The following is a 26924-nucleotide window of genomic DNA, read 5'->3' as shown; positions in this document are numbered from 1 at the left end:
TTTTTAATGTTTATTTATTTTTGAGAGAGACAGAGTGTGAGGAAGGGGAGGGGTGGAGAGAGAGGGAGACACAGAATCCGAAGCAGCTCCAGGCCCTGAGCTGTCAGCACAGAGCCCGACGCAGGGCTCGAACTCACGAACTGTGATCATGACCTGAGCTGAAGTCAGATGCTTAACTGACTGAGCCACCCAGGCGCCCCAAACTCCTTATCTTATGGACAAAGAAACGGAGGGTCAGAAAGGCAGCCTGCAAGTTATACCCGTGCAGCTCAGGATACACGTCCCCAGTCTCTCAGCCTGGTTAGGGATTCTTTGTACCACACGCCCCCTCGGGAGTCCACACTGCAATTCCTTCCCACTGCACTATCAGCACCCTGGATTTGAGACACGAAAGGTCAGAAGAGACCAGCTTTGGCAACGAGCACTGCCATCTCCTCTCCTACTTCCTTATAGGACCTTTCAACGTCAGAGGTGGCATGAATCCGCAGGAACCCAACAGATGAAAAACCAGCCACACTGCACGCAAGGGTTGTGTGAATCCAGCACTTAAGCCCCAGTTTGCTTACTGTAAACTGAACATGGTATGCAATGTGCTCAGGCCCAAGATATGTGTGTGTGTGTGTGTGTGTGTGTGTGTGTATGTGTGTGTATGAAAATGCTTGTGAACTTTAAGAATTAACACAAGAGATTCTGCAAATGTTTTTTTAAAGGCAAAAAACTAAGTAACTGTAGGATCTCGTCAGACCTCCAGCTCTGTCTAGAAGCTGCCCAGAAAGGACCTAATTATCTAAGGAAAAGCCAGCTGGAAAACCCAAGTGTCCACTAACCAGGGAAAGACGGGTTGATCCAGTGGACACAAAATAGCAGCCCTGGTTTCTACCACCTTGACCTTCTTTAATTTTAATGCACATAAGAGGCAAAGAATTAAAGGCCGTGAAAGTAAAGCAAACACATTCTAAAAACCACATAACATATCAGCTTCCCAACACACCTCTGAAATTCAAAGGTGGATTTGGGGGAAGCGGCCAGTCCATGTTAAACAGGGGGCAGTTAGCACATGCTTCCCAGGGCCATGTCACTCCAGCTGGGCAAGAGATGCCTCGTACAACCTGTATGGTTAACACCAACACATATGGTCGTTTCTAATACTTTCTAAAAAAGCGCTTCTGTGTGTGTTCTGTTCGTGCATCTATGAGGACACCCTGCAAATTTTTTAAGGGGTGTGTGTTAGCTTGAGTGTGTATGTAGGTGAGAGAGAAAGAGAGACCATGTTTCTTCCACCATGCATGATAAAAAGCATATGTGGAGATGTACCTCCTACTACTGTCCATGGAATACTTTTCTGCAACATAATAATGAAAAATATTTATAGAATACCCCTCAAAGATTCTGCTTCGCAAGGGAAATATGCCAGCCCTTCATCTGACCTGCATCCAATTTTCAGATATTTTACGTGACATGTTTCATTCATTCATTCTGTAAGACTTCAGTGTGTAAGGCGGCAGGCCATTTTATAGGTTTCTGAAAACCTTTCTTCAAACTCCTTTTCCTTTTTACTTCTCAATAGCATGGCCACTACATATGCATTTTAACAGAACGCCTGCCCATGGGAGTCAGTAAATGCAGACTCAAACAGTGTATGCATGTGTGAGCATACGCACACACACGTATATGCAGCAATTTCTCTGAAAATGGCATCCTCCCTCCAGACACAAAAGCATCTGCCAATAGCAAAGGCATTTCACAAATCTTTCTTTTACAATATAGAAGATAAAGACTCAGAGCACATGTACAGTAAAACCTGTGAAGAAACGGCATGCCTCTAAGCTGTCACAATCACGGTGGGGAGCAAAACCTAAGACCTGCACAATACTCAGAACCACACTGATTCCATTTTCTACATTTAGGCGTCTTTCACTGCAATTAGCAGTCTACGTGTGAATCTAGCCACAGAGCATTGTTCCATGACTAAACGTGCACACCTGATTTTGCTGCCCGCCCCCCCGCCCCCCATTTCCATGTGGCCGACTCACCATTTCCTTTCAATATCCGCAGTCAGTGCCTCGGTCATGAAAATGCTAATTTCCTACTGGCACAGAAAAAGCAAAGGCGAGACGCTGTTCACAGCATGCCGGCCTTCCGCCGATCTCACGCAGAGCGATGCTCCCACATCCCAGGCTACCGGTCCCACCGGCACCATGGCTCGCAGCCCAGAATGCGGTACGGAAAGCCACTGCCTTCTCATTTCAGAGCACGTTTAGCCAACTGCCAAACCGAAAGCTGCGAAGTCTGCATGGATCCAGAAGCACAGAAGCGGCACAGGCGCGTGTCTGCACACGTACGTGCGTGCGTGCGTGCAGAGCTGGAATCTGCACCCCAACCTGCATCATTTTTCATTTCCAGGCAGCACAATAAACAAGGAAAACATTTACAGACCTCCCCGGATCTCACCCACTGTGCTGCCTGAGCTGACAACCTGCTCGTAAAGACGGGAGAACAAAAGAGACACTCGTAACTACACATGGAAGCAGCAGAGGCATGAGGCGACGGGTCCCATCCCGGGGGAGCTGCCTAAGAACAAATCCGGGAGTCTCTTACCGGCTCCCCGCTGGCTGCCTGCGCGTGGTGGAGCAGCGGGAACACGGCGGGGTGCTCCCTCCAGGGACGGGGCAGCCGCACCCTGCCGCAGCCCCTGGGTCTAGCTGCCTCCGGCACAGAGGAGCCTCAAAGCCATGCTCACAGCAGCTGGCCTGTCTGTGCCTGCTGCCTCGTGATGGACAAGTTCACGCAGGCTCTGTCAACTCTAACCTCCCTGACTCAAGGCTCCCTTGTATTTCATGTTACTTCATCAACAACTCCTGACCTCAGGGGGAACATTCCCAAGGCTTCTATGCTTAGAACCCCCACCCCCAAAGACTTGCCCTTTTAAAGCTACCAAAAGGCTCGGGTGTCTTCCTCCTTACCGTTTAAAAGGAGGAAACACAGGAAAGCCCAGTGAATGTATTTTATGCAGCTTTGTCTATTTAACTATGCTAATCACATAGCATGTGCGATACACTGTTCGACCCTAAAACCGTAATAAAATCAGACAGAACAATGAAAGAAAAAACCCCACTGAAAAGCCTATTTTATATCTATCTGCATTCTCTTTATACTCCTGGGTTTATTACACACTCATTAGGAACATAATCTACCAAACAACTGATAAAGTATTTCCGGAAGTTTTACTGTGTGCAAAGCCTTCAGTGAAGAAGACAAAGAAGTCACAGGCTGACCGCGACTTGGCTGACCGTGACTTACCAGTTCATGAGTTCACAATGATCCATATTTAAAGTCCCTGCCCTCCACCTCCCTTCCTAAAGCAGCCCAAGACCTCAGTGCTGCCCCAGTACAGGAAGCATGCTCCCACCCACCACTGGCCCCAACAGCGCCCTCCCGTCTGGACAGTCCCGGCCCTCCCAAGTCTTGTGCTTACCTAACTTTAAGATGGGTTTTCTCTTTTCAACCTGCTTCTATCAGCCTCTTCTAAATTCATGGCAGTTAGTTCTGAGTCTTGCTCATTTAACCGAGTCACACACACTACTCTGCAGTACCTTCCATGTTACTGCTATATTCGTTAAGAGTGACTTTTTCCTTTTATCCACACCTACTTATCTTCAGCACTGTGCTGATGCATTAATGTTATATCCGGGAAACATTTAAATAAGTCTCCGAGGAAGGCTGCTGTAGGCCAGGGACATGAAGTCATTAACTGAGGTGGCCTGATGCAATGAGAATGAGAATTTAAACCTGTGTCTTCAACCCCAAAGCTTACCTTCTTTCTAGACTTCTCATGTCCACTGATTATTTACCAAGTACATGGTCCTGTTTCTAAGACAAGGCAAAACTGGCCCCAGGCCACACCCTTAACACTCAGTGGACAGGGCACACCCACCCACGAAATACACGTCCAGTAAGATGGTGGCTGATTAGATATTTCACCCCACTCACTGTTCAAAAGGTACGTTCCTAATATTTACAAACTGAGTAACTCAAAATGCATTATACGAATACCATTTTGGGGGTGCCTGGGTGGCTCAGTCAGATAAGTGGCGGACTTCGGCTCAGGTCATGATCTCATGGTTTGTGACCTTGAGCCCCGCGTCGGGCTCTGTGCTGACAGCTCTGAGCCTGGAGCCTGCTTCAGATTCTGTGTCTCCCTCTCTCTCTGCTCCTCCCCCACTCATGCTCTCTCTTTCTCTCTCTCTCAAAAATAAACATTCAAACAAAAAGAAGAGCATTTTAGGGGGCGCTTCACTGGCTCAGTCAGGGGAACACTGTGACTCTTGACCTCAGGACTGTGAGTTTGAGCTCCATGTTGGGGTAGAGATCACTTAAAAATAAAATCTTTTTTTTCAATGTTTTATTTATTTTTGAGAGAGCGCGCATGAGCAGGGGAGGGGCAGAGAGAGAGGGGGGGGGACAGAGGATCCGCAGCAGGCTCTGCACTGATAGCAGTGAGTCCCATGCGGGGCTCGAACTCAGGAACTGTGAGATCATGACCTGAGCCAAAGTCGGACACTCAACCGACTGAGCCACCCAGGCACCCCTCAAAAATAAAATCTTAAAAAAACAAGAATAAAAATTTACATAAACACTTCATTTTAGAATGGTTTTAGGGGTACCGGGGTGGCTCAGTCGGTTAAGCAGCCGACTTTGGCTCAGGTCATGATTTCACAGTTTGTGGGTTTGGGCCCCACATCGGGCTCTGTGCTGACAACTGGGAGCCTGGAGCCTGGTTCGGATTCTGTGTCTCCTGTCTCTACCTCTTCCTGGCTCACACTCTGTTTCTCTTTCTCAAAAATAAGCACACATTAAAAAAAATTTAGAATGGTTTTAGACTTACAGAAAAAATATGACAATAAAAGAGTTCCAATACACCCAACACCCAGTGTCCCCTACAATTAACAACTTACATTAATGTGCTACATTTGTTATAATTAATGAGCCAGTCTGAGGACATTAATATTAACTGCAGCCCACACTCGATTTAGATTGTTTTTTAGTTGTGGTTGCTGTTTTTAAATGTTTATTTACTTTCGAGAGAGAGAGGGAGAGTTCGTGCGTGAGCAGGGGAGGGAGAAGGGCAGAGAAAGAGAGACAGAAAGAATGAGGGAAGGACAAAGGGAGAGGGAGAGAGAGAGAGAATCCCAAGCAGGCTCCACACTGTCAGCACAGAGCCCGATGTGGGGCTCAAACCCAAGAACCATGAGATCATGACCCGAGTGGAAGTTGGACGCTTAACCGACTGAGCCACCCAGGCGCCCCCCAATTTTTTTTTACTTAATGTCCTTTTTCTGTTCCAGGACCCTACCCAGAGTACCACATTACACTTAGCTGTGTCTCCCCAGTTTCTCCTAAGGAACAACTTCTCAGAATTTCCTTGTTCTTGACGCCCTTAACAATTTTGAGGAATATCGCTCAGGCATTTTATAGAACATCTCCCAACAAGGATCCATCTGATGGTTTTGTCACGATTATGCTGCAGTTATAGGATTTGGGGTAAGATCATGAAGGTAAAGTGCCATTCTCATTACACGACACCGAGGGTCATGCTGTCAACACAACTTATCTCTGTGTATCACCTGGCAGGGGCTAGCATATGTCCTTCTCTCCCTCCACCTTTCCATCCTGTCCTCTCTACACAGCGCATATTTAAGGAGCCGGGAGCTGTGCACCACCTCCTTGAGGGCAAACTACACAGATTACCTGGAACTTTTCTGCACAGACTTGCCTTTTCTCTCCCCCATTTATTCCATCATTTGTGTATATCAGTATGGACGCAAGAATAGTTATTTTATACACTAGGTTATAAACCAACATTATTTTCTTGTTTTAACTATTCCAGCTCTGGTCATAGGAAGCTCTTTAAGACGGCTCCTGTGTCCTTTTGACATGTGCCTACTGTCATTGGGCTTATTTAGTTCAGTGCTTTCTTACTTTTTTGCCACTATAAGACATTCCAGGCCCATTTTGCATATTCCCTGGCCCAGTCCTAAACCCAGCCATTCTCCCAAGGAGCACCAGTCGCTTTGATTACAGAAGGGTACTGGAGATCAAGATCTGGACGCTAGTTGTGCTTGCGGAATTTTTAAAGAACGCCCTCAATGAATTATTTCCAAAGAGAAAGCACTTTTATAATACTAAGGTTTATAATTTGGGTTTTCATATATCCAAGTCAACTATGTTTACTAGAGCAAGGCATAATTATTACGGTGTCTGGGACAACTCACTGGGACACTCATTGCTTGTGCTATGTTAACGGTAGCAAGACTTTACGTTATCGATATTGTTGAAATGTCGATACTATCCAAAGCAATCTACACATTCAATGCAATCCCTATCAAAATACCACCAGCATTTTTCACAGAGCTAGAACAAAGAATTCTAAAATTGGTATGCAGCCAGAAAAGATCCTGAATAGCCAAAATAATGATGAAAAAGAAACCCAAAGCTGGAGGCATCACAATTCCAGACTTTAAGCTGTATTACAAAGCTGTAATCATCAAGACAGTGTGGTACTGGCACAAAAACAGACACAGAGATCACAGGAACAGAATACAGAATCCAGAAATGGACCCACAAATGTGTGGCCAACTAATCTTTGACAAAGCAGGAAAGAATATCCAATGGAATAAAGACAGTCTCTTCAGCAAGTGGTGCTGGTAACACTGGACAGTGACATGCAGAAGAATGAACCTGGACCACTTTCTTACAGCATACACAAAAATAAACTCAAAATGGATGAAAGACCTAAATGTAAGACAAGAAACCACCAAAATCCTAGAGACAAAAACAGGCAGCAACCTCTTTGACCTCGGCTGCAGCGACTTTTTACTAGACATGGCTCCAGAAGCAAGGGGAAAAAAAGCAAAAATGAACTACTGGGACCTCATCAAGATAAAAAGCTTCTGCACAGCGAAGGAAACAATCAACAAAACTAAAAGGCAACCAACGGAATGGGAGAAGATATTTACAAATAATATATCAGATAAAGGGTTAGCATCCACAATCTAGAAAGAACTTACCAAACTCAACACCCAAAAAGCAAATAATCCGGTGAAGAAATGGGCAGAAGACATCAATAGACACTTTTCCAAAGAAGACATCCAGATGGCAAAGAGACATGTGAAAAGATGTTCAACATCATTCATCATCAGGAAAATACAAATCCAAACCACACTGAGATACCACCTCACACCCATCAGAATGACTAAAATTAATAACTCAAGAAACAACAGAAGTTGGCAAGGATGCAGAGAAAGGGGAACCCTTTTGCACCGCTGGTGGGAATGCAAACTGGTGCAGTCACTCTGGAAAACAGGAGGTTCCTCAAAAAATTAAAAACAGATCTACCCTAGGACCCTGTAATTGCACTACTAGGTATTTATCCAAAGGATACAGGAGTGCTGATTCATAGGGGCACATGTACCCCAATGTGTATAGCAGCACTTTCAACAATAGTCAAATTATGGAAAAAGTCCAAACGTCCATCAACTGATGAATGGATGAAGAAGATGTGGTTTATATATACACATACAATGGAGTATTACTCAACGATCAAGAAGAATGAAACCTTGCCATTTGCAACAACGTGGATGGAACTAGAGCGTCTTATTCTAAGCGAATTAAGTCAGAGAAAGACAAATATATGATTTCACTCATATGTGAAATTTAAGAAACACTGCAGATGAACATAGGGGAAGAGAAGGAAAAATAAGGTAAAAACAGGGAGGGATGCAAACCATACGAGACTCTTAAATACAGAGAACAAACTGAGAGTTGCTGGAGGGGAGGTGGGTGGGGGGACGGGCTAGATGGGTGATGGGCATTAAGGAGGGCACTTTTGGGATGAGCACTGGGTGTCGTATGTAAGAGATGAATCACTGGGTTCTACTCCTGAAACCATTACTACGCTACATGTTAACTAAATAAAATAAACTTAAATAAAAATAAACTTAAATAAAAAAGGGGCGCCTGGATGGCTCAGTCGGTTAAGCACCCAACACTGGCTTAGGTCATGATCTCACGGTTCGTGAGTTCGAGCCCCATGTGGGGCTCTGTGCTGACAGCTCAGAGTCTGGAGCCTGCTTCAGATTCTGTGTCTCCCTCTGTCTCTGCCTCTTCCCTGCTCACGCTCTCTCTCTCTCAAAAATAAACAAACATTAAAAAAATTTTTTTTTTTTTTTAAATTTTTTTTTTTCAACATTTATTTATTTTTGGGACAGAAGGAGACAAAGCATGAACGGGGGAGGGGCAGAGAGAGAGGGAGACACAGAATCGGAAACAGGCTCCAGGCTCCGAGCCATCAGCCCAGAGCCCGACGCGGGGCTCGAACTCACGGACCGCGAGATCGTGACCTGGCTGAAGTCGGACGCTTAACCGACTGCGCCACCCAGGCGCCCCTAAAAAAATTTTTTAATTACAAAAAAAGACTTTATTTTATAAATACTTGTAATAAATTACATACAAGCCCTGGTCTTTAACTGACACAGAACATTTGCGCTCTTGAAGAATTCCACAAATAAAAAGGAAACAGAACAAGATAAGCACCTTAGCATTTACACTCCAGAAGAACTCTTCTCCCTCGCCTCTTGGGAAGTTTTGGTGAAGCCTTGAGCCCTTCCTGAGTTGGTCATTAGGGTCCAAGGACCCTACCCCACACCATCACTGCGAGTCAGAACATCACAAAGGAGCCCGTGGTTCGAGCATCCCGCGCCGTCCTCTACCCCTACGCTGTGAAGGAGCCCCAGCACCCCTACTCGGTGGACCGTTCAAGCTCCAGAAGTTCAACCACCTCCCAGGAGACAAGTACAATGAAGATGACAAGAGAAATGGATCTCATGTGGCAAGAGAATCATAAAAGAAGGCTCTTTGGAATGTGTAAAGAGAGCTCCATTCAGGACCTGCATTCCCAATCCTGAAAAGTACACTCACCGACAGCCATCCCTCAGCCAAACCCCAGGGCCGGCGAACCTTTCTGCCACGTTTTTCTGGAGCACAGCCACACACTCCTGTATGTACCTGCCATCGCTGCCTCCACGCTGCAAGACCTGAGCCATCACCACGTGAACAGTCGGATCCCCGAAGTCAAGAAAAGTCACTGTCTGACCCTTTACAAACTTTGTCGACCTCAGAGCTACAGCTGCATTTCTCAGACTTGAGTCATGTCCAGATTCATTTAATTTTTTAATTATTTTCAAGATTTTATTTTTGGGGTGGCAGGGTGGCTCAGTCAGTTAAGCATCCAACTTTGGCTCAGGTCATGATCTCACAGTTAGGGGGTTTGAGCTCCGGGTCAGGCTCTGTACTGACAGCTCAAAGCCTAGAGCCTGCTTCGGAGTCTGTGTGTCCCTCTCTCTCTGTTCCCTCACCTCTGCCCTGTTTGTGCTCTGTCTCTCTCTTAATAAATAAATAAACATTAAAATTTTTTTAAAAAAATAAATAAGATTTTAATTAATCTCTACACCACCGTGCGGCTCGAACTCACAAGCCTGAGATCAAGAGTCACATGCTCCACTGACTGAGCCAGCCAGGTTCCCCCAGACTTATTTTATTTTATTTTTTTTGAACCCTATTACTACTTTTCCATTGAGGCCTTTGTTCAGAGTTGCTCCCCACTGACAACTGAGAGCTGCAGGATGATACTAAGGCAGGCACTTCCCCAGGAGATGTGGGACTCCTCTGAAGGGTCATTTATTTATTTATTTTATATATTTTTTTCAATATATGAAATTTATTGTCAAATTGTTTTCCATACAACACTCAGTGCTCATCCCAAAAGGTGCCCTCCTCAATACCCATCACCCATCGTCCCCTCCCCCACCCCCCATCAACCTTCAGTTTGTTCTCAGTTTTTTTTTTTTTTCTTTCTTTCTTTTTTTTTTTTTTTTTTTTAATTTTTTTTTTTTTTTTCAACGTTTATTTATTTTTGGGACAGAGAGAGACAGAGCATGAACGGGGGAGGGGCAGAGAGAGAGGGAGACACAGAATCGGAAACTGGCTCCAGGCTCTGAGCCATCAGCCCAGAGCCTGACGCGGGGCTCGAACTCCCGGACCGCGAGATCGTGACCTGGCTGAAGTCGGACGCTTAACCGACTGCGCCACCCAGGCGCCCCTTGTTCTCAGTTTTTAAGAGTCTCTTATGCTTTGGCTCTCTCCCACTCTAACCTCTTTTTTTTTTTTTCCTTCCCCTCCCTCATGGGTTTCTGTTACCCCCAGACTTATTTTAAATTAACTTATTTTCTGTGGAATCCCAGTGTTCACAGATTTTTAAAAATTGAGATAAAGTCCACATATCATACAATTCACCCCATGGAAGTATACAACTCAGTATTTTTTAGTATGTTCACAGGATTGTACAACTATCTATGCTATCTAATTCCAGAACATCCTCGCCACCCCCAGAAGAAACTCCATACCTACCACAGCAGCCATTCTCGTTGCCCCCCGACCCCAAATTCCTGGCAACACGAATGTACTTTGTGTCTCTATAGATTCTGCCGACATATGCGATCTCACATACGGCTTTATTTTTTACTGTACTGTGAAATATGTCTAAATATAAAACATTTCACTTTCTTTGTTTTCATAGCTCCTAGGCTATAAAACACAAAACAAATTTGCACGTTTTATGAGAGCAAGACCACAAAGCAAATGTTGAATCCGATGGTGTGGGGAGTTTTCTGGGAACAAACTGTTTCTCCCGTGGCCCCACCTGATACCTCAGCACTACTTTCCAGTTCAGCTACCGGTTTTCTGGATGTCACAGAAGGCCTCATTTCGCCCGTCGCTTTTCTTTTGACTGACAGGACAAAGAGCTCTGGGGGCCAGGCACCTTGATGTCTTTTGCCGATCTAGAAGGATAGCTTAATGGATGAATGTGGACAGGTTCTTTCCTCCCAGCCAGGGGCAGTTATGTGAGTGCCACTGACAATGAGACGCTCCCTCACGTACGAGGTGCGGTTATGCACATCACCCGGAATATCCTTTTATGAATTGAAGAATTAGTATGGAAACAATGACAGAAAAGTAAACGCACATGGAGAACATGCTTATTCCCAAGAACATGCTCCAAATGCTGTTTGAGAAAACCTGAAGTAGATCTATTTTTTTCAATAACTTTTTTGGTTTGTTTTTCAATGTTTATTTTTGAGAGAGAGAGAGGAGAGAGAGAGAGAGCGCACGCACAAGCAGGGGGCAGGGGGGAGGGGGGAGGGAGGCAGAGAGAAAGGGAGACACAGAATCCGAAGCAGGCTCCAGGCTCTGAGCTGTCAGCACAGAGCCCAATGCAGGGCTGGAACCCACGAACCGCGAGATCATGACCCGAGCCGAAGTCAGACGCTTAACCGACTGAGCCACCCAGGCGCCCCTGAAGGAGATCTATTTTTCAGGCAACCATTCTGTTACTACCCGTGCTTGTCTTCCTCCCTCGCCTTCCTTTCCTCTGAATTCTGGTGGGGGTGGCAAGGATTTCTGTATTGGGAATGGGAGGAAAAAGGGCTGCTGGGGTGGGGCTGGGGGCACAGATGTAAAACACGCCCCCGGCTCTGTGTGCTCTTCCGTGAAGTCCTGGGCGATGTGTAGTTTTAACACATGCTTAGAAATATTGGGACGTGGGGCGCCTGGGTGGCTCGGTCGGTTAAGCGTCTGACTTCGGCTCAGGTCATGATCTCACAGTCCGTGAGTTCGAGCCCTGCGTCGGGCTCCGTGCTAACGGCTCAGAGCCTGGAGCCTGTTTCAGATTCTGTGTCTCCCTCTCTCTCTGCCCCTCCCCTGTTCATGCTCTGTCTCTCTCTGTCTCAAAAATAAACGTTAAAAAAAAAAATTAAAAAAAAAAAAAAGAAAAAAAGAAATATTGGGACGCAATCTCAATCGCTTAAGAGAAATAGGTGACTTTTCTTTAATTTCAGGTGTGTGGACCTTCAGCAAATGCAGGGGTTAAGCCGATTGGAGACTGGGTGCGAGGACCTGACAACCGAGCCTGTGGCAAGTGAGTGCCGAGAGCCGAGTCCCCATCTCACCCGCATCTGGCGACAACTGCGTATTGTAAGACGTACTCTTGCCCCACGTGGTGGATCACGTCAAGTTATCTCATAAGCTAAAGAAAGTAAGCCTATGTCAGGAGTGACTGCTTAGTGGGTAGGTGGTTTTCTTTTGGGGTGACAAAATGTTCTGGGATTAGATAGTGGTGATGGTTGCACAACATCAATGTAGTAAATGTCACTGAACGGCACACATTCAAATGGGAAATTTTATGTTGTCTGGATCTTACCACAAATAAATCTTTACAACCTCATTGAAGGGCGGGAGGGCAAGTAATTTGGAGTAACCTCAGAGACAAAGAACGGCCACTGAGGCCCTCTGGATAGAGACCTACAAGCCTGTGAGTCCTAAGGGGAGGAGGTGGAACTGAGAACCAGACAGCGGGCCAGTCCTCACAGTCATCCTGTGGGGAGCTCAGCGTTGGTGGGCCTGGCATTCCCCAACGGTTTTCTGCACACACAATGATTTCAAAGTTCTAATATAAAAATGCCAACAAAGGAAAAGGAGCAAAGGAGAAACCTGGCATTAGGTTGCCTTATCCTGGCCCCAAACAATGTGCCTGTATTTGGCACGTCTACTGTCCAAAGTTTCTAAAAATGAATGACGCTGAATGGATGGTGGCCTTGAGGTAGGCAGGTATAGAAGGAATGCATCAACTCAGCCAGGACCCTACTGGGTCATCAGGGAGGACTCTGCTGGCCCTACACCTCGCTCCTCTCTGTGGCAAGGGTGGGGCAGAGTAAGAGAGAGAGAGAGAGTGAGAGAGAGAGAGAGAGAGAGAGAGAGAGAGAACCCTAAGCAGGCTCCACATTTAGCACAGGGCTTGATCCCATGTCCCTGGGATCATGACTTGAGCCAAGATCAAGAGCGGGATGCTCAACCCCGACTGAGCTACCCAGGAGTCCCAGGAATGTGCATATATTTCTAACCTGAGTTTATCACTCAGGTTTGATTAAGACATTTGGCTTCACCCACTAATGGCAGGAAAGCCAACTTAATATGGATCAAATAGAGTGCCACACTAGGTCCCATTAGAAGAAATAGGAACTGGGGCGCCTGGGTGGCTCAGTCGGTTGGGCAACGGACTTTGGCTCAGGTCATAACCTCACAGTTTGTGGGTTCGAGCCCTGCATCCAGCTCTGTGCTGATAGCTCAGAGCCTGGAGCCTACTTCGGATTCTGCGTCTACCTCTCTCTCTGCCCCCCTCCAACTGTGCTCTCTCTCTCTCTCTAAAATAAATAAACATTAAAAATAAATAAATAAATAAATAAAAATAAGAAATAGGAACTTGGTTCTTGAGTCAAGATGGAAGGCACCTTAACTAGGCAACCAAGCAGAAGACTCTACAAAAGTTAATAGGCAGCAAAGATGATCTCCAAAAGAGGAAGAGCAGACTTTGCCAATGCCTTTGTCAAAATGAACAGCGTTAACGTAAGGAGTATTTAAATGTGTATGGCTGAGTGGGTACTTTCCCAGACCATCTCAGCCCTCAGACACAGCCTAGAGAATAGAAGCAGACTGGGAGAACTGAAAGGAGATGGGTCTTGGTATGCTTAGATGGATTTCCAGACAAAGAAAAAAAAACACTGATGAATACCTTTATGTGCAAATTCAACCAAGGTCAAGCGACAACGGTCTGAGCTCTGAAGAGAGCGGCCAACTGGCCGGGAGAGACAAGAGGATAAAAGAGCAGGGGGTTTCTGCATCTGGGCGGCTGTGGAGGTCTCTCCATCAGGGAAGGGCACGCAGCGGCTTCCGGGCTGGTTGTAGGATTCACCAGCCAGTTCTGGCGGCCACCAGGGGGCGCGCGCCCAGCACGCAGGCGCAGCTAGAGGCGGGGGGGGGGGGGGGGGGAGTCTCCCCGGAAGAGCACCGGAAGTCATGTGACTCCCAGTTCCGGCTCCTCTCCCTGCCCGGAACTCAGAACTGCGGGCCGGGCCTTCCGCTTCCCCTCCTCTCCCCTCCCCTGGGTCCCCGCCCCCGCCCCCGCCCCCGCCCCGTCGGCACGCCTCTTCTGTCCTGGCTCTGGGTCTCCCGTCTTTCCTCTCCGGCCCCAAATCCTATAACCCGCACACGCCGCCCCACCATGTCCCTTTCAAATAACATGAAGTCACCAGACGAAGCCAGCATGGAAGAAAGTCTGCAATCGCTCGCTTGTCCTCACTCTGCGTTCCCTAAAAAGCCATGTGGCTACAAATGCAGGGAGGAACTGGAGTTACAACCCACCAGCACCCCCCCCCCCCCGGGGGGGCTCAGGGTTTTTTCTGCCACGACCTTTCTCCTCTCCAGGACGGAAGACAGAGGCCAAGTGTGTAAGCATTACAGGCACAAAGCCCACCGCCCAGGAAGGAAGCTATGCCCAGTGCCGGCTCTGCCAGATGCTGGCTCCACCCTGGAAAACGTCCAAGCTGGAGTGTCCCCTTGTTATGCCAGCGCGGGCTGCATAATTACCCAGCAGAGCAGTCCAAAATGGAAAGCTTCAATTGCCCCTTAGCTAATTGAGGGCCAGGAAAAGCAAAGGTCTTCCCTTAAGCAACAAATGAGGAATAGACTTTGGCTGGCTAATCTCTCTTTCTTTGAAATCTATTTGTAAGAAGCTTGTTTAGTAAATGAAAAGTCAGGGGCGCCTGTATGGCTCAGTAAATTAAGCTGACTCTTGATCTCAGCTCAGGTCATGAGCTCATGGTTCTGGGTTCCAGCCCCATGTTGGGCTCTGTACTGACTGCACACAGCCGGCCTGGAATTATGTCTCTCCCTCTCTCTGCCCCTCCCCTGCTCGCTCACGTGTGCTCTTTTCTCTCTCTCAAAATAAGTAAACTTAAAAAGAAAAATACATGAAAAATCAGTCTTTGCACTAACCAACCTCTGTAAGCCAAGTCACCTCTCAAGGAAAGTGTACAGGAAGGTGCCCCTCAGGTGGGTTTAGCTTATTTATGAATTTTATATTCAAGCACATGTTCCCTAAAGAGCTCAACTGCATACAGATTCAATTTTACAGTTGTTGGGATTCAGAATACCTTCTCCTCCTCCTCCTTCCTTATCTGCCCCAACAAGATACAGGTCTGCAGGTCAGTGCCAGCCCATTGGCACTCGCTCCTAAAGGCGGGGGTGGAAATGGCTGGAAGGCAGCTACGTAGACAGAACCTGCCAGCACCCACAGCCATGGTGTTCCACCCCTAGGTCCCCTTTCATCACCTTTGGTCTCCAGAGCCTCCCAGAACACAGTACTCATTGAACACTCAAATCGGAGAACAATAATCGCCTATAGCATAGCTTAGCTTTCTTACAAGCTTTAAAATATGATATTGGAGGGGCGCCGGGTGGCTCAGTCAGTTAAGCATCTGACTTCGGCTCAGGTCATGATCTCAAGGTCTGTGGGTTCAAGCCCCGCCTTGGGTTCTGTGCTGACAGCTCAGAGCCCGGAGCCTGCTTCGGTTTCTGTGTCTCCCTCTCTCCCCCTCCCCTGCTTGTACTCTCTCTGTCTCAAAAATAAATAAATAAACATTTAAAAAACACGATACTGGAAAACAAGTCCACACTACCAAATTTATTTTGAGACATTTATGTCTTGATTCTCAATGTTATGCCAGGACAGAAAGACAAGTCCATTTCACTTACTATTGTATAAACTAAAATCTTAAATGACATTTAGCATACAGAATGTACCAACACGGAATCCTTATCCACCATAATCGAGGACCGAACCAAGGGCTGTTAGGCTGCTACCTATCCATGCATCTGCCAATCCATCCTATTTATCCACCTACCTATGCATTTATCTACCCACCACCCACCCATGTCTCCACTCATCCACCTGACAACTGGTCCAGCCATCTGTCAGTCACTGTGCTCCACAGGTCCCCTCCCCAAGCTGAGCATGAACACCCAGATGCCATTTGCTAAGCAGATGTCCTGAGGCAGGCTTGTGGTATTCCAGGAACAGTCTCATAGTAAGCATCAAGGCCCCGCGGGAGAAATGAGCTTGGCTTGTTCAAGGGATAGGAAGGTGGCAATGAGTCCTGAGCCTGGATGGGAGAGGAGTGACGAAAGGTGCCCCCCCACAAAAGGACGGGCATACAGGGCCTTCCAGGTCACAGTCAGGAGTTTGCATTTTATTCCAAGTGCAACTAGAAGCCATTGAATGGTTTGGGCCTTGGGACAGTTGTAATCTATCTTCCAAAACCAGTGAGGAGGTAGCTGCTGTGGTCCAGGCTGGAGATGACGAAAGCTTGCACGAAGACGGGAACGTGATCCCAGAGAGCAGTGTGTTGCCTGAGGAAGGTGGGCCTTGGCTTGGGCAGCAAGGTGACCAGGGGAGCTGTGGCTCAGATCCGAGCCCCGGCAAGAAGGGTACCGAGGGGCAAAAAAAGGATTTTGACCTCCACCCCGTTCAAAGGCACTACCAGCCATCCAGGCAAGGAGAGCAGCAGGCAGCAAGGGGGTGACTCCATGAGAACTGGGAAAGGTGGGGGTGCAAACACACCCACCAAGTGAGCATCAGTCAGCACCTTAGCGGGGAATGCCTCTGTGCTGCGGTTCACTTGGAAGGGCAACTCTTCAAAGTGGGATCAGTGAACCAGAAGGTGCCTGCAGTGGTTACGGGCCACCAAAAAGCCCTCCAGAGAGGTTCTGCCAAATTCCTCTCTCTTCACCAGCCACACTCAAGGATGGCAGCCTCCCTCTTCCTTTGATTTTAAATGCTCCCGTAACGGGGCACCCAAGTGGCTCAGTCCGTCGAACATTGGACTTTTGATTTCAGCCCTGGTCATGATCTCATGGATCGTGAGTTTGAGCTCCACATCAGGCTCAGCACTGATGGCTCAGAGCCTGCTTGGGATTCTCTCTCTCTTTTTCTGTCTCTGCCCCTCCCCTGGTCTTGCTCTCCCCCACTTCAAAATAAAGAAATAAATAAGCAAGTAAATAAATAAAAATTAAAAAAATTTTAAATGCTCCCCTATCAGGTGTGGGCTAAGCCGCTCAATGATGGGGTGACACTTCCTGAGAGGGCCGATGTAGCACACAGCACTGGTTTAAGGTATAAGGCAGAAACGACATTCCTCCCAGTGTTACAGACTCACTGTATCCCCCTAAAATTTATACGCTTGCGTCCTCACCCCCAGGACCTCAGAATGTGACAATTTGGACGGAGGGTTATTGAAGAGGTCAGTAAGGTAAAATGAAGTCATCAGAGGGGACCCTGATCCAGCCTGGTGCCTTACAAGAGATCACGACACAGACACGCGGAGGGAAGACCACATGAGGACGCGGGGAGGAGGTGGCTGTCTGCAAATTATGAAAAAAGCCTTGGGGGAAATGAGGCTGACATCTCGAGCTTGGACTTCTGGCCTCCAGAAGAGTGAGAAGACAAATTTTTTTTGTGTGTGTGGATGCTACCCAGTCTCCGGTATTTTGTTACGATAGCCGGAATAAGCTACTGCATCCGACTTACGAGGGACCCCAAGTCAGCGGGGGAGCAGCTTTGCAGGAAGCAGACTTGTGCTGGCCAGAATGACGGGGCTTGGAGAGCTGGTACAAAGCCTCAGAGAACAGAAGCCAGGAGACTGAGGGTCGGGTGTGGGCAGGGGACGCTGCCCTCCACAGGGAAAGCTGGTACTACGTGCACGCGATTGGATTTGCTCTCATGGGAGTGGGCTGATTTCAGATCAAACCCCCCGTCTTCCCCAGGACTCATCCAGGAGTCACCCCATCCTCTTTCCTCCAAGATTCGGAAGCACCACGTAACTTTTCACCAAAATTATACTTTATGTGTCACCTCTTCAGTGGTTAAGTATGGGTGTCTGTCCTTCCCTCCTACACTGTGAGGTCCTTCGGGAGCAGAACCTTTGTCCTATTTATCTTTATATAGAAAAGAACCTTGACCCTCACAAAAATGTTCTCTATGTGGTTTGCGTAAACAAGTAACTCTTATCTTGATGCCCTACTCTTGTCTCAACAGAATACAATGAAAACCATTCATTATCCTGCCCCATTATCAGATCAGTAATTTTTTTTTTAAGATTTTATTTCTAAGCAATCTCTACGCCCAGTGTGGGGCTCAAACTCACAACCCCGAGATCAAAAGTACCATGCTGTACTGACTGAGCCAGCCAGGCACCCCAGTAATTCATATTTTTTATAGACACACTTATATTGTTTTAAATTCATGCAGGGCACCTGGTGGCTCAGTTGGTTGAGTGTCTGACTTCGGTTCAGGTCATGATGTCACAGTTTGTGAACCCGAGCCCCACGTTGGGCTCTGTGCTGACAGCTCAGAGCCTGGACCCTGTTTCGGATTCTGTGTCTCCCTCTCTCCCTCTGCCTTTCCCCACTCGTGCTGTTTCTCTGTCTCTCAAAAATAAATAAAACATTTAAAAAATTTATGCAAAACATTAGGTATCTTAAAATCTTTGTATTATAGGATTTTATTTTTGGTGAGCCAAAGACAGTCCTTAACCTAAGTTTTCATTTCTTTTATTCCCAGATTTAATGTTTTAAGTACGTTATTTCTTACTGATACTTTGAAAAACAAACATTCTCTGAAAAAAACTGGGAATGGCTTTTCAATGCTCCTATTCTAGAATTTCATTGAGTCCTGCCACTCTTTGAAAGTGCACACAATTCTGAAAATTGCTGGGTCTGTAGCTCAAAAGCAGAAAGCTTCTGGAACTAATTTCTTCAGGGTGGTTACACAGTCCGCTAGAAGACACAGCCATGATAAATGAAGCATATGGTCCCTCCCCCTGTTCCTCTTGACCCTTTCACTATTGATAGTGCCATTTACCACACACACACACACACACACACACACACACACACACACACACACACTGTACATTAGAGCTATTCATTAGGCCTCTGTTCACCGCAGGGGCGCTAACTCTAACCACCACACAAACCCTCTGCAGGATCCGTGAAATACATACATGGCAGGAGCACAGGGGTGAAACCAGAGCTCGCACATGCAGGGTGCACCGAGCGCTCTCACAACTGCAACACAGCCTAGAAGTGGGCTTGGAAGAAAGAGTACAGCTGGTGCTGGGCACGTGACTTACCCAGAATGTATAGTAATAAAGCTGTGATTGTGTTTCTCAGAAACTGCTCGATTCCGTAGGTGTATTATTCAGCGGCCATTCCTTCTTACCCAGGGATTCTTGGTTTTAGCCATGCAGATAATTACACAGACTTCCTACACAAAATACCACTCGTGTCCCCTCAGAGCCACGCAAAGATTGGATACTCTCCTGTGAGGCTAACAGCACTCGAGTATTAAAGCCAAATGAAATAAAACCCCAGTATAGAAGGCTCTCAAAAGCAAACATTTAAATTGGTTATTTCTGCAACAGAACCCTGAATTTTGAGGTTAAGTGTTTAAATTTGAATATCACACCAATCACCAGAGATTCTCAAAGCATTAGAAAGATCTGTATTCAGTGACCCAATTGTGTAGTTTTATTTCCACTGTTCTATCAACCCTCTTTTTTTTTAAATGTTTTATTTTTGAGAGAGTGTGCATGGGGGAGGGGCAGAGGATCTGAAGTGAGCTCTGAGCTGACAGCAGCAAGCCTGATGTGGGGGTTGAACTCACGAACCGTGAGATCCTGACCTGAGCTAAAGGTGGACGCTCAACCGACTGAGCCACCCAGGCGCCCCTATCAGCCCTCTTAAAATAAGCTGATACCACAGGTCCTACAGTATTCTAAGCTTCCATCTCCCTCCCTCCTCGTGCATATCAAGGGCGAGATGACACTATTGATTCATTTACTTAATCAATCTAAATTGTATCCTCACTACAGTTAAACAGCTACACTGGCCACATTTGAGAACTATGGCACACAACGTGCTAATAACGCTGCTACCATCCACCAGTCTTTCAGATTCTCTTGAGGAGCCGACGGACTTGATTTCTATTTTCGAGCTCGAAATAAGCCCAATTTAGAAAGGCTGGCTCCATTCCTTTCTGACAATCTTCCCAGGCAACTCCAATTTGGAGACCACGCCCCGGCAGCCCAGCTGTGTACTAGATCATTAAAGCATCCTTTCAACGAGCATTCTGGATAAAGCATTTCATTCAAGCACATTACACTGGATTTCTCATTCTGTGAACATAAAGAACCGTACTGTACAGAAAACACAGCAGCCATTTTAAGAACCAAAAAAAAAAAAAAAAAAAAAAAAGAAGCCACGATGGCATCAGAAGACATCTTCGCCCTTGAGACGCTTCTGCTGGAGGCGGCGCAGGGCCACAGGCTCTGCTCAAACGGCACCACGTCTGCAGCGGGGACGCTGAGGTGCTGGAAACTGCATCCAGTCAGCAGCCATGCTGGGTTTGGCAAAAAAACCACCAGAGGCCCAATCACGTGAACCAAGCATTCACCCACCATCGAGAAGGCCACCTCCAAGATGTCTTCTTAGCAACCCCAAACCCAGAATTCACCCACCTCGGATTAGGGCGTCCCTCCTCGGCCCGGACGGCGGCAGAAAGTTGCCTGTGCTCACCAGCGTCCCCCACTTGCTGTTGTGGTTCGATGGCAGCTTCCTGCCAAGAGCAGCACAGTGAAACTCCGAATCATCAAGCTGCCTTCCTCAAGACATCTATTATTATGAACCCCCTCATTGTGGGTTTGCCCCGCAAGCCTGTGCCGCGGAGGCGAGGACGCAGCCTGCCGCCTTGTAATGACACTCAGCCACAGGGCTCACAAGCTCCGCTCTCCAAACTGTTGTTTTTTAGTGTTTATTTATTTTTGAGAGAGAGAGAGAGAGAGAGAGAGAGAGAGAGAACTGGGGAGGGGCTGAGAGAGAGGGAGACAGGATCCGAAGCAGGCTCTGCACGGACAGCACACAGCCTGACACTGGGCTTGAACCCATGGACCGTTGAGATGGTGACCTGAGCCGAAATCAAGAAACAGACGCTTGGGGCACCCGGGTGGCTCAGTCGGTTAAGCGTCTGACATTGCCTCAAGTCATGGTCTCACCGTCCTTGAGTTCGAGCCCCGTGTCAGACTGTGCTGACAGCTCGGAGCCTGGAGCCAGCTTCAGATTCTGTGTGTGTCTCTCTCTCTCTCCCCTCCCCTGCTTGCACTCTGTCTCTCAAAAATGAATAAACGTTAAAAAAAAAAAGAGGCGCTCAACCGACTAAGGCAACTAGGCACCCCCTGAATATTGTGTATTGAACCTACTACTGGTTCTTTTAAAAAAAAATTTTTTTTAATGTTTATTTATATTTTGAGAGAGAGAGAGAGAGAAAGAGGCGAGATGACACTGGAATGTTTTCTTTAAGTTTTCTAGAAAGCTTAAAGTCAACTTTTAGCATTAGGACTCTTACCTTACAGAAGCGCCTGGGTGGCTCAGTCAGTTAAAGCGTCTGACTCTTGGTTTCGGCTCGGGTCACGATCTCACAGTTTGTGAGTCTGTGCCCCGCACTGGGCTCTGTGCTGACAGCATGGAGTCTGCTTGGGATTCTCCCCCCACCCCTCCCCTGCTCACTCAGTCGCTCTCTCTCTCAAAATAAACTTAAAAAAAATTTTAATAAAAAAAATAAAAAGAATTCTCACCTTATAAAAAGTGCAACAGTTCAATGCATTGCATGTTTAATTACATTTGTTCTGGAGGAATCTAAACATATTTGAAAAAAAATACTACAAGGAACAAATATTAAAAATTTTAAAGGCCTCAGCATTTGAAGAGTGGCTATCGTGTATCATACACTGTCTTCACCCCTTTTCATTTCAGAGGAGAACTGACCATTTTCTAGGGTTCCCCCCAAATTCTTTACATGGTGTTAAGGTTGGGGCAAGCTAATTATGAGGAAAGACAGCCGAAGCAAGTGACGATGGGGAGGCCGGGGACTCAAGACAGGCACACGGATATGGAGTTAAATTGTCATGGATGTACCTGTTTGGTCCCCAGGTAACTTTCACACAAGTTGACACGAGAAGAGCCGGTGCACACAAACGATGCCCAAATGGCGGGACACAAGTGACACTGACATTGGGCCATCGTATTTTCAGGGCATCCTATATGTGCCTTAAGACAGCAGCCCGGGGCAGCTCTTCCTTGGTTGCGGCACAAACCTTACCTGTTTGTAGGGGTCTGTGGATGGTGAGGAACGGGACCTTCCGTGAACGTACTGTGGCCTCTCGTGTTGATCCAGACCTGCGTCCAAGATGTCATCCGCTGAGTGATACCGCCCAGAACTCCTGGCTTCTAGAGCGTTTCTCTGTTCCCTCCAAGAGGCTTGATACTCAGCAAAGGTTCCAAGTCTCTGAGGCGGTTCTGGTTTTCTCATGTTCACCGTTTTTCCATGACTGCTGGGGTTCTCTCCAAGGGAGGTCGTGTGGGCCCTGTTCTGGAACCAAGGCTCTGCACCCTCGTACCCGTGGCCCGCTGTCCGCGGCCTCTCCAGCTTCTCCTTCGGGAATCCACAGAGCGCTTGCCTCTGCCCAGGTCTCTGGTGAATGGGTCTGCTGCTTTCCTCAAAAAACTTGCACCTGTCGGCGAATGTGCCCACGGTGTCCTCGGACGCACCCGGGTGCCGGTGGGGGCGATCGGGCCCTGCGAGCCCCACCTCATTCATTTTCTCGGGTTCGGAGTACGATTTCAGCTTCTGTTGCACCGTGAACCGTTTCCGGCCCCCAATGCGGGGAACGTGCGGCAGGCCCCCTCCAGACGGGGACGGCTTGGGCAGGCCCCCCTCCCAGAAGTGGGGGGCGGCATCCAGGTGTGTGCTGTGCTCCTCAGTCCGCGGCTCTGCTGACCCCGCGGGACGCTCGGCCGGGCTGGGCTCCAAGTCGCGGCGCTTAAAGGACGTGGCCCTCAGGACCCGGGCTTGGGCCTCCTTCAGGTGGTCTTTATAGGTGCCCCGGAAGGAACCTTCTGGGGAGGCGCCGGGGACACCTCCCGGCTCCGCCTGCCAGCCTCCGGCCTCCCGAGCCGCCTCGTCGGCCCCAGCCAGCGCCACCGTGCTTCTGCTCTTCTGCAGGTTGGCTCGGCGCATCTGGACCTCGTTCCTCAGGGTGGTGGCGAAGCGGTCGCTTCTCCGGGTGGCTCTGCCCACCTGGCCATCGAACGGGGGCGGCCTTTCGGCACCAGCTCCCCGGCCGTCGTCGGGCGGATGCGCCCCCTCCCGGGCCAGCGAGTGCAGCATAGGCGTCTTCTGAGGGGAGATCTTGCCGCTTTCTCCCGCGGCCCACAGGAAGCCGTCGGCGGCTTCCTTCCCCGCGGCTCCTGTCCCGTGGGCAGCTGTCTGTGGCTCCTCGCTTCCCACGGGGTGGCCCTTGGCTGCCTGGTCGCTCTCACGGGTGTCCGGGGCCTCCTCCTCGTGCTGGATGTGACCCCAGGGCCCGTGGCCCATCGGGTGCTCAGTGGGGAGTTCGTGGGCTTCTGCGGCCCTGTCAGACTGCCAATATTCCTTGTGGGGCTGCCCCGCCTGGGCGCTTGCCTGTGGGCACTGTCTGCTGGTCACACAGTAGTAGCGGCTCTGCCCACCGCTGTCGCCCTTCTGCTCAGTGGCACCGGGCCACCTGAGCCGAGTGGGGCCGTCGTCCTGGACACGGTGGGCAGAAGGCTCCTGGCGGCCGCCAGGGACAGCCACACAGTGCTGCTCCCTCAGCGACGAGGCGGCCCTGGGGCCGTCGTGACAGAAGGGACTCTCGTCACTGTACTGGCGCGGGTGCTGGCAGCCACAGGAGGCCTGCGGGAAACGTACGTCCGTGCTGGACAGGGAGGCCTGAAGCCGGCCGGGGGCCCCTGTGAAGTCGCCCGGCCTGTGGTCAGGGGTCGGCACCCCACCGTCCAGGGGGACGTGGGGCACAGGGCCCGAGCTGCCGACTCTCTTCCCATTGCCGGGCCGTGCCGGCCTCCACTGCTGACTGGCAGGCTCTGGTCTCCAGTCACTGCGGGGCTGGGCCCGGGGTGGGCCTGGAAAGTGCTGCACACTGGCGGTGTCTGAGAGTGGAGGGCCCTGGGCCTTCTCGTGGCTCTTGGTGGCAGCGAAGCTGTCACTGCGGAGAGGGGGAGGCGGTGGAGGAGGGGAGGAAGGTGCTTTTCTCTTATCGGGGACATACCAAACCGGTCCCAAATTTGATTTTCCAGGGGTGGCCAGCTTGGTCTCAGGACTGTCCTCTGGCCTGGGGCTTCTGCCGCCATCACGGGGGACCCGGGGTGGGAAGTACCCGAGCCTGTCCTCCAGGCCCTGGGGGTCACTGGCAGCCTGGCCCTGCCGGCCGCCCGGCCTGGAGGCCTCCCCCAGGCCCACGTTGTAGAGGATGTTCTCCGCAGAGGACGCATCAGCCTTGGGCAAGGTGTGGTCGGGTGTGCTGGAGCTGGTGGAGAATGAGCCGTAAGCTGAGTCCCGCTTGCTCGGGCCGCCAAGGTGGTCGATGCTGCCATTGGACCTGGCGGCGGAGAGGCGTCCGGAGGGGTAGGGCTGGGAAGGGTGGTCCAGGCTGTCGACACTCCCCAGGGAACTAAAGTGGTCAGAGGTACGCTGCAGATTCGTGTGCTCCCACGTGCCAGACAGGTCATGGGAGGAAGAACTAGGAGGAAAGAACCAGAGAGAAGAGTTTGCTTTTGAAGCGAGCAATAGTAAAGGGGACAAATGAGGAGAGCAGGACCACGAACACAGCTGGCCCCACACAGAAACGTCCAGATGCCGGGGCGCCTGGGTGGCTCAGTGGGTTAAGCGTTCAACTTCGGCTCGGGTCATGATCTCACGGCTCGTGAGTTTGAGCTGCGCGTCGGGCTCTGTGCTGACAGCTCAGAGCCTGGATGGAGCCTGCTTCGGATTCTATGTCTCCCTCTCTGTCCCTCCTCTGCTCGCATTCTGTCTGTCTCTCTCTCTCTCAAAAATAAATTAACATTAAAGACATTTTTAAAAAAAGATTATTCTGTGACCCGTGAAAATGACAGGAAATTCACATCACAGCACTCACAGATATGCTGTGATTGGAACACAATTATGGCCATTTGTTTACACACTGTTTGTGAATGCTTCTGAGCTACAATGGCAGAGCTGGGTACCTGCAACTGACAGAGACCCATGAAGCCTAAAATATTTCCTACCTGCCCCCTCAAAGAACAAGACTGTGGACCCCGTGGGGTTTAGCGTATAAAAGGATTCTTGTTATGGATTACTAAAACCGAAGAAGCAATCAAATGACAGTAATTTTCTTTTTTCTTTTAAAAATTTTTTTAGGTTTATTTATTTATTTTGAGAGAGAGAGAGAGAGAGAGAGAGAGAGCGAGCGAGCGAGCAGGGGAGGGGCAGAGAGAGAGAGGGAGAGAGGGAGAATCCCAAACAGGCTCTGAGCTGTCAGCACAGAGCCTGATGTGGGGCTCGAACTCACGAACAGTGAGACCAGGACGAGTTGGATGCTTAACCGAGTGAGCCGCCCCAGTGCCCCAAATAACGATAATTTCCAAATTAAAAGGGGAAATCCAGAGATAACGTTACTTTTCCACACCCAAATATTAAAGTACCAAGAGCTCCTCTTAACTCTCAGTTAATGGAATACTTGATAAAGGACCCAAGCCACAGGCTTTCTTAACAAAACAAACACTGTCGTGCTCAGGGGACTCATTAACTTGACAGAGTTCACTGGAGCTGTACCTGAATGCCAAAAATACTGGTTCTGAAGCAGGATGGGGCCTAAGACAGGGAAATACAAAATCAGGTTTGTTGCTACAAGCTGGGAGATATGTTTGTTAAGGAATCAGTTATTCTATGAGGTAGTGACAGTGTATATAGGAGGCTAATGGCTCTCGATGGTAAAACTACTTATCCAAGCATGTTAAAAATGCTTCCGTGGGGACCCTGGGTGACTCAGTCAGTTGAGCATCCCACTCTTGATTTTGGCTCAGATTATGATCTTACAGTTTCTGGTTTCAAGCCCCGTGTGGGGCTCTGAGCTGGCAGCGTGGAGCCTGCTTGGGATTCTCTGTCTCCCTAGCTGTCTACCCATTGCCCTTCTCTCTCTCTCTCTCTCTCTCTCTCTCTCTCTCTCTCTCAAAAATAAACATTTAAAAAAAGAAAAACTGGTTTCATTAAAGTTCAACAAAGCTGGAACATTCAGGCTTCAAGGTAAGAAACCAAAAAACAAGAAAAACTACCACAACCCTGGCGACTTTAGGTTTGGGGAGAACCAGGATGAAAGGGAAAACTGTGTGATTAGGGCAAGGACACAGGAGACCGAACTGGCTAAATCACTCTTAAAACAAACACAAGGGTTGGGATGAGCACTGGGTGTTGTATGGAAACCAATTTGACAATAAACTTCATATATTGAAAAAAAATAAATAAATGAAAATAAAATTGCAACCCACTCTCCAAAAAAAACAAAAACAAAAACAAAAACAAAACACAAGGGGCCTGGGTGGCTCAGTGGGTTAAGCATCCGACTCTTGATGTTGGCTCAGGTCATGGTCTCAGGGTTTGTGAGTTGGAGCCACAAGTCGGGCTCTGGGCTGACAGCACAGAGCCTCCCTGGGATTCTGTCTCTCCCTCTCTCTCTGCCCCTCCCCTGTTCTTGTGTGCTCACTCGCGCGCTCTCTCTCTCTCAAAATAAACAAACATTTAGAAAAGCACATCACTGACCATTTATAAAACAAACAAATGAACAAGAGAACCAACGAAAACACACAACAAGGGCTCCATCTACAAGCTCTGAGGATACGGCAGCTACCGGGGACAGTGACATTGTCCTGAAGGCAGGGGACCGTTGGCTTGTATACCCTTTCCTAAAAGGACAGAGCAGTGCCCTTCTCAGACAGAACAGGAGGCGGTTCTCCTGCACCCTCCCCTCAGTGCCCTGGAGGTGATTTCTCTGTAACATTTGAGGTCCGGG

The 26924-nt window shown here is 48.6% G+C and overlaps 1 protein-coding gene across 13 annotated transcripts in view; it reads right to left on the bottom strand.

Moving 5' to 3' along the window:
- The window catches only part of SHROOM2 (shroom family member 2), a 160582-nt gene that overhangs the window by 34823 nt on the left and 98835 nt on the right, over window positions 1–26924 (bottom strand). For 11 of the 13 annotated variants that reach the window (XR_007148905.1, XR_007148906.1, XM_047843645.1 and 8 more), the window contains 2 exons: window positions 22160–24617; window positions 20523–20620 (listed from right to left, as the gene is read on the bottom strand). Coding sequence is in view for 10 of the 13 variants with exons in the window: in XM_047843645.1 (XP_047699601.1) it covers window positions 20523–20620; window positions 22160–24617 (2556 nt within the window). In the remaining 3 variants the exon portion in view is untranslated. Of the gene's footprint in view, window positions 1–2598; window positions 2765–3814; window positions 3837–20522; window positions 20621–22159; window positions 24618–26924 lie in introns of those variants that run through there. The other 2 variants (XM_047843655.1, XM_047843656.1) reach the window with 2 other exon arrangements.

This window comes from Prionailurus viverrinus, chromosome X (assembly GCF_022837055.1).
Source record: "Prionailurus viverrinus isolate Anna chromosome X, UM_Priviv_1.0, whole genome shotgun sequence".
Lineage (NCBI taxonomy): Eukaryota > Metazoa > Chordata > Mammalia > Carnivora > Felidae > Prionailurus > Prionailurus viverrinus.
This window is presented reverse-complemented; position numbering and strand designations above follow the sequence as displayed.